Raw genomic sequence first — 7328 nt, 5'->3', positions numbered from 1 at the left:
GCAGAGTGTGGCGCACACCTTGCGTCAACGTGTAGTTTATATATATGAGCAGCAGGGACAGGTGAGCTCGGGCTCGGACTAGTTTTGAAGTCGTTGAGCAGATTTAATTGTTATAAATTTACCAGAAAGCGCTTTAATGGTAACTCGGTTAAGAAATTATTATTGTCTAACTTCATGTCGTCTTTATTTTACCTGTCAGCATGTTACCGTCCTCTAACAGGGTCAAACTTAACCGAGCCGCGTTAAGGGACATTGTTGGGCTAAAGTTGGGGCCGCGGAGACGGAAGCCGCAGTCGGTGAAAAAAAACTCGGCCTCCGTCTCCAGCGGCCATGAACCCGACCATGACCCCGTCCATAGGTCCAAAACAGACCAAGTGGGCCCGGGAAACGGGACCGAAACCACCGGTAACCCCGCTGACAGGGAGCCGGAGACTGGGAGCGATAGGACCGTGAGACCCGCTGAAGGTCAGCCGGAGACGGGGACAGGTACGGAGAGGACGAAGCGGAGAAGTGGAGGCTGTAGTGTGGAGATGAAACAGCAGGGGCCGATCACTAGAGGCAAGTATCACCAGAACAAACCAAACACCAGGAGCAAGTCCAGCTGGGACCGGCTCAGAAAGCTCCGCAGCCTCAGACTCAGGTTCACATGTTGCCTCAGCGCTGCAGACGGCGCGCTGCTTAAAGGGACGGAAGTCCGGTGGAGGGTCGAACCCGTTAAACCCCGGGGCAACATGTCTTATCACGTGACGTTAGGTACCGTTAGCGGGGCTGCAAAGAGCCAGACGCAGGTCGGTGCAGGGTCTAGTGTGGGCAGATCTAGGAGGTGTAGCGTTAGTGTTCACGCTGGTGTGTCCGGCGGCAGCGTGGACAGGAGCAGCGAGGGAAAGAGCACAGTGAAGGCCACTGATCCTCAGCCTGCTGCTGCACAGACACCACAACCGGGAACACGGTCGATACTCTCCGGTAAGGTGAACCTGAGCTGTGTTGTTTGGTTGGTTAGTTCACTAACAGTAAGCGTGTTAAGTATCTGACACTGGACTCGAGCTGAAGTGTTTTAATTCAGGGTGTTTTTGGAGATTAAAGCTGTTAGCTTAATGTTAGCTAAGATGCTAACGGCGCGGCTAAATCCTGTCACTGACCTGGAAGTGTTTTTTGTCAGTGGATATGGGAACATTACAGATGGTGTTTATGTTAATTACAATATCAAATGATATTTACTGACCTTAGATGTTTTTACACTGAATAAATATGATGCTAACTTGCAGCTAGCAGCAGTGAGAGAAGCCCAACAGGACACATGAGCTGCCATGTTCCACTGTCTTCAAACAGTAACTTACCTCCCAATTAACAGTGCCACTGTTACTGTTGCTAACATTGGTCAAATTTGTTGCCATACCAAACTACAAACATTATTAATCATAAATAAACAAGTTACAACCTTAATTAAAATGTGATCAGGTTCTGGACCTTGTCCACTTGTATCAGGATCAGCTGCAGACTGACTTGGCAGAGATGGCTGCCATCTTGTTTTTACATGGATTAATGTATTGTGGTCTTACTGCCACTAGATGGCACAAAAAAGTGTCCACAAACGAGGACAACAGGTCTGAGATACGTACAATTAAGTATAAGGTCCATTTCATACAAGGCCGCAGGGTCTCAGGAGGTTAAGACAGATACTTGTGCGGTGGTGTGTCTGTAGCCATGTTTCCATCAGCCTGTTTAGATGCGCATCTAGAAGTATTGCGTCCGAAAATTATGATGGAAACGCCAAAATTCGAATTAAAACCTCCTGATTCGCACAAACTAAAATACGCTCGCTTTAGCCGGGTTTTGGTTGATTCGAAAAAATGTTGATTTGCAAAACGGGGGATGGAAACAGTTATGTTCGAATTAAGTCTGATGTAGCGCACCACTCCATGGTGATATCCACACTCCAGGTCGAGAAGGCGGTAATGTATTTACAAGCTGGTTGCCAACCGCCAGAAAACGTAGAAGAAGAAGAATGTGAGACTTGTTTTGTTTCCGGTTCTGCGGAAAACTTGTGCGAGTTCGTAGTTTTCACCAAAGTCCATACATTTAATGGAAACACACAGGATTCGTATTTCTTTTAATGCACATTTCCCAATGATTCAAATCACTTTTGGATGGAAACGTAGCTTGTGTCACTCTGCAGTTACACCTCCAAAACACTAGTCAGCAGCTGAGGTTTCTGTGAAGTGCTGTAAAGGTTAATGATTGAACACACATTAAACACACATTAAACATGGCTTAATAGAGACAGTTTCAAACACAAGTACACAAATCAGCTTCGCTATAACTCGCAGCATTCACAGACAAACACTTGTCTTTATCTGGACACATTTTCCCCACAAATACAACATGCTAACGTTATTAGCACAAGCCTATGGCATTTTACATTGTATAAATTAGCCTAGCAGCTAGCAGAGATTTCCTCTGCTCATATGAAGCCAGGATAAATCACACACAAGACTTAAAATGCTATTTTTGTGGAGGCTTTATTGTCTTCACAATTTATTGTTTCTTATCTGTGAAATTGAAGTAAATCAAAGCTTTGTTTCCACTGAGGGAAATGGTTTCAGCTTACAGAGACAGACAGGAGGTCTGCGTCGCTGTGACGTGTAGTTACATTTCTGGGGAGGTGCACATCAGGCTACGGCGTAGGGTACTTCGTAGGCTCCATGTTGAAGCAGATCACTTCGCATGGTGTAATGGTATTAGTACCCGAAGGTGACACTTTGCAAGGTAGCCCACAGATATGATGTTTTTAGTCACAATTGTGGCGATGTGCTTCCAGATGTTGTGCATTGCTTCAAACAGGACATGAGACATGGATGTTGGTTTTATCCTCGTTGTTTAGGCCAACATGAAAGTGAGAAAAGTGCTCATGCAGAGTTCAGTCTGAGAGGAGTGTCTGTAAGTCTCATAGTCTGACTGAACACCAGAGACACCTGAGCGAACGCACAGATGTTATTCACTCACACCACATGCGTTTTCCCCAAGAGTTGGACCAGTGAAGGCTCTGCAACCTTGTCTGCTTCTTTCTTACTAGGTGAATGTACGAAAAATGTGGATTGCAGGACTGGCGTGCGGGATGGAGACATTGAGGAGGATCCCGGGCCAGGATCTCACCCAGTAGGAGCGGAGATTCACAGAGACAAAAGATTGAAGCTTGTTTATAGTGTAAAAGCTGGGATTTTGCCATCCGCTCCAGATTTAGAAAGCAATAGTCACAAAGACCCAGCAAAAACTGATGCTAGAGACAATGAGCTAACGTATCTTCGGACGACTGATGGCACGCACTCATGTTCACAGCAAGCGGCTGAGGGCAGCAGCTCTTCTGGCTCAGCTGTGACAGAAAACTGTGTCCACAAGGAGCCGTGCGGTGAGATAGACGATCCCACAAAAATGGATGCAGCACAAACATCATCTGAACTGTCCTGCCAGGGTAGCGACGAGGACGTGGATGAACCGGAGTCATTCACCTGTCAGAGAGTGAGGGCCTATTTTAGAAAAGATTTTTGTTCTTGTGCACGCACATACATGTCCTGGCCCTGGTCTAACACAGGCTGGAAACGAACAGCAGAGCCCATTGATCCATCAGCTGGAGATAACAGCCACTCTTCATTAAATCAAAATCAGCCATGTTCATCCAGCAGCCGAGCCAGTGACACGCCCTCAGCTGCACCTACAGACGCCTCCTCAGGCACAGCCCACCAGGTTTCTCATCACATCGAAGAGAAGCAAGAAGAGGGTGGAGAAAACATTTTAGCAGAGAGAAATGCAAAAAGATGTTGTGACATGTCGTCATACTCTGTGGAGTTTGCACCTCCCTTAATGGAGGCTGCAGAATCATTAGCCAGTCGTCCCTCAGATGCAGCTACCCTGTCCAGCCCATGTCAGCATGGAGGAGAGGCTGGCACCGACACACTCTTGGCCTCATCTTCACCAGCGAATGGTCCTGAAACCGACAGCTCTACATCCACCCCTCCCCCCTCAGTACTTGGCCTGGCTGAGTGGGACACTGCCACTACTTTGTCTTTAGTGTCGTCTCCATTCACACATGGTAGCTTGAGCTGCCTCTCAGCCACACCGTCCTCTCTCCTACCTTCATCGGCCAGTGCGTTACCATCATCCTCCTCACCCAGATGTGTGGTCAAAGATATTGGACAAACATTGCTCCACTGTGACGAAACCCAAATGACTTGGTCTCCATTTTCTGCTTCTCCACACAACTCGGACTCCTTTGATTCATGCAACTCCTCCCTTCTCCTCCCCCAAGTTGTACACGAGAATGATGAAGGACGACTCTCAGAAATAGACCCAAGTGAGTTCAGGGTGCCACCGCTGCTCTCTCCTGTCGCCTCACCACAAAGGTGCTCATGGACACACCGCCTGCCCTCAGACAGTTCAGATGAAGAGGAGGGGGAGGAAGACAACGACTACACCAAACACAAAACATTACCTGGATGTGACACGCCACCGATTGTTAATGCTGATAATGTAAACTCCAACGATTATCTTGAGCTTAGTAGTGAAGAATTAGAAAAAGACTCGACAAGTTTTAAAACTACTTTAGGAAAAACTCAGTCTTCTTCAAGCACCGATGAAGATGATGGTAAGGAAAAGGAAAGCCAGGATGAAACTGACTATGAAGATGATGTGGAAGTTCCGTGTGACCCTAAAATAAAGGCAACTCTAACGTCGGGTGCTCTGAAAGAACCCTCCTCTTCTCCTGACAGTGATGAAGATGATGGTAGAGCCTTCAGTGATGAGGGACAGCCACGTTCTACTGGAGCAGAGGGGTCGAGTCCATCTGAAACACAAGGCAGTAAAACGGACTGGTCTGATGCAGATTCAGCTGGTGATATTTTGGATGAGTTCTCAGCTTACAAACAGGATATCCTCCTTGTCGATGTGATCCAGGATGACCCAAAGCTGTTTGAAAACATACCCCAGCAAAGTCTGCTGAAACTGGGTCCCACCAGGGCGACAGAGAAAACCAGACCTATCGCAGAGGTGAAAACACTGCTGCCAAGGAAAGACGGAGCGTCACCGGAATTTAAACAGAGGTAAGCTCTTATATTTGACAGCATCTCCTCACAGTCACAGTCACACAGTTACTTACAGTCGTGTCGTCCGTTACAAATGACTGCTGTACTTTTTGTGTTTCAGCCTGTCCACAGTTAAGATTAATTTTCTCTGTGACTGTCCTGATATCACAGGTATGGCCAGCACACCAGACAGAAAACACAAACTGAGCAATGATGAGTCATTTTAAATTATAGAAGTTATAAACACACACACAATATTCCTGATGTTTAAGTCTGCTTGCAAACTAATGTCCATTCATGAATTTCACAACTGATGTATAAAAAAATATTATATATAATATTTTATAATTATAATAATAATTATATCACTATTTACTTCTCTATACAAGTGAGCTCAGTGTGTCTTAAGCCTAGTTCACATTACACGATTTTCACCTTGATTTTGCGTCACGGAGACTATCGCAATCTTTTGAGTGTTCATACCTGGCGATGTGTGTTTCTGTCAGCGGGAGTGATCCTGTGGATGCCGCCATTGTTGTTGTTGCTTGCTGGCTTGTCAGTGTTGCCAGATCTTGGGAGAGAAACAAGCAACCAGGGCTATGGAAACAAGCCCAAAAGAAGCAACGGGTATATAGAGAGAAAGGCGACGTTTAGAGAGCAAGCCCAAATAAACAACTCCACTCTAGAAACAAGGCCAAAAAACCGCAACCCGCGACTACCAATATTTGTAAGCAACTTTACAAAAAACAAGCCCAAAGTTGCGGCTGATAAGCAGACCTGGCAACCCTGCAACTTGTTCTCTTCACATTTCTTCTGTGCTCCTGCATGCTGCTACCTCTCATTGGCTGATGCTTTTTGTCAGTCGTGTCACACTTCTCCAGTTTTCTAGCATGCCAGATATCCAGTCCCAGTCACAGACGAGGGGGCGACTTGCTCGTAGGCTTGTTCACACATGAGGACTCGTCGTGGCAGACTATCTGCCGACTCACCTCCGACCCAAGGTGGCTCTCAAGATCCTCTGTGACGTCAAAATCGCTGTGAAAACCGTGTAGTGTGAACTAGGCTTAAGAGTCATAAGAATGACTGTTCTGATCACAGGTTTTCCTTTATCTCAACTGAAGTTGATGACTGTAGAGCTGTGATCTTAATCTAATAACCAAAATGTTTTCAAGTGGAGGACCTGAAGCAGAATCTTGCGTATGTCAATTTAGGTTCCTTGACACCAAAAAGGTGGTGAACCACTGGTGCTGAATGTGTTCAGTTTAACCTGAAGATCATCCTGTGATAGTATTATCTTGTGTGTATTTTACAGAGAAGAGCAACAGCAGGCCGTGGAGACCTCAGTGTAGCATCAGCCCTCCCAAAACAGAAAGGAACACGTGGGCTGCCACAGAGACACAAACCAAATACATGGTAACGTAGTGGGACTGTGTCGTGTAGTGGACAAGGACCACTCAGGACTCTGTTAAGACTTTACTGCAAAGCACCAGACATAAACACGGTCTCTTCTACAGAAACAATCTCCCAATGTTAAAGTCCAGAATGAAAACAGAGCATATTGCTCACTAACATTACCAAAAAAATAAATGCAGTCCTCAAAATAAATAAAAAACAAGAGAGGTAGGTACCTACCACAGGTAAATCCACATAGGACTTAAAGGAAGTTCCTGTCCTGCCACAGTTACATCAGGTCGACTGCATCAAGATCAGACATTATGGCTGAAGTAACGGCCTCATGGACACTCGCAGTGTTTAACACATAGTCTTGACCGTTCACTTGATCATGTTAAATTTGTTTGTGTTTTTGAACAGGGCCAGTCTGACGTCAACAACAATCCTGTAGACAAAGTCCTGGAGAGGTAACTGTTTGCACACGTCACATGAAGAAACATCTCTTCGGCCCAGTTTACCCGTCAGCGTCCTGATAATCACTGTGTTTATGTCCTGTAGCTGCAGCCAGCCCATCCCGACTGTGAACTCCCTGCACAGCCACACCCCTCCACTGAAGAGCACAAGACATGGTGAGGGAACATTTTTACCTGTGTCACATGAAGAGCTGAGTCATAATACTGAGGTCGTTAGCTTTTTAATTTCCACCAAACCCTTTCAGTCCAGTACCTTTGGAACCAGCAGTAAGCCTTCAGACATGGTACCTAGACCCTCGGTCTGTTCAGACAGTCCTCTTAAATGTGGGCGGGGTTGTTGTCACTCACTGCTCCGTCCAGCACTCGCTGTATTTCCTCATCAGCGGTG

The 7328-nt window shown here is 46.2% G+C and overlaps 1 protein-coding gene across 1 annotated transcript in view; it reads left to right on the top strand.

The window, feature by feature from the left end:
• The first annotated feature begins 200 nt into the window (after positions 1 to 200).
• Positions 201 to 7328, top strand: part of LOC126384222 (uncharacterized) — a 14289-nt gene continuing 7161 nt past the window's right edge. Inside the window, exons 1-6 of the mRNA XM_050035185.1 lie at positions 201 to 963; positions 3074 to 5093; positions 5197 to 5246; positions 6388 to 6488; positions 6888 to 6934; positions 7026 to 7096. Of these exons, the coding sequence (XP_049891142.1) occupies positions 201 to 963; positions 3074 to 5093; positions 5197 to 5246; positions 6388 to 6488; positions 6888 to 6934; positions 7026 to 7096 (3052 nt within the window). The remainder of the gene's footprint in view (positions 964 to 3073; positions 5094 to 5196; positions 5247 to 6387; positions 6489 to 6887; positions 6935 to 7025; positions 7097 to 7328) is intronic.

Source organism: Epinephelus moara, chromosome 22 (genome assembly GCF_006386435.1).
Source record: "Epinephelus moara isolate mb chromosome 22, YSFRI_EMoa_1.0, whole genome shotgun sequence".
NCBI classification, from domain to species: domain Eukaryota; kingdom Metazoa; phylum Chordata; class Actinopteri; order Perciformes; family Serranidae; genus Epinephelus; species Epinephelus moara.
This window is presented reverse-complemented; position numbering and strand designations above follow the sequence as displayed.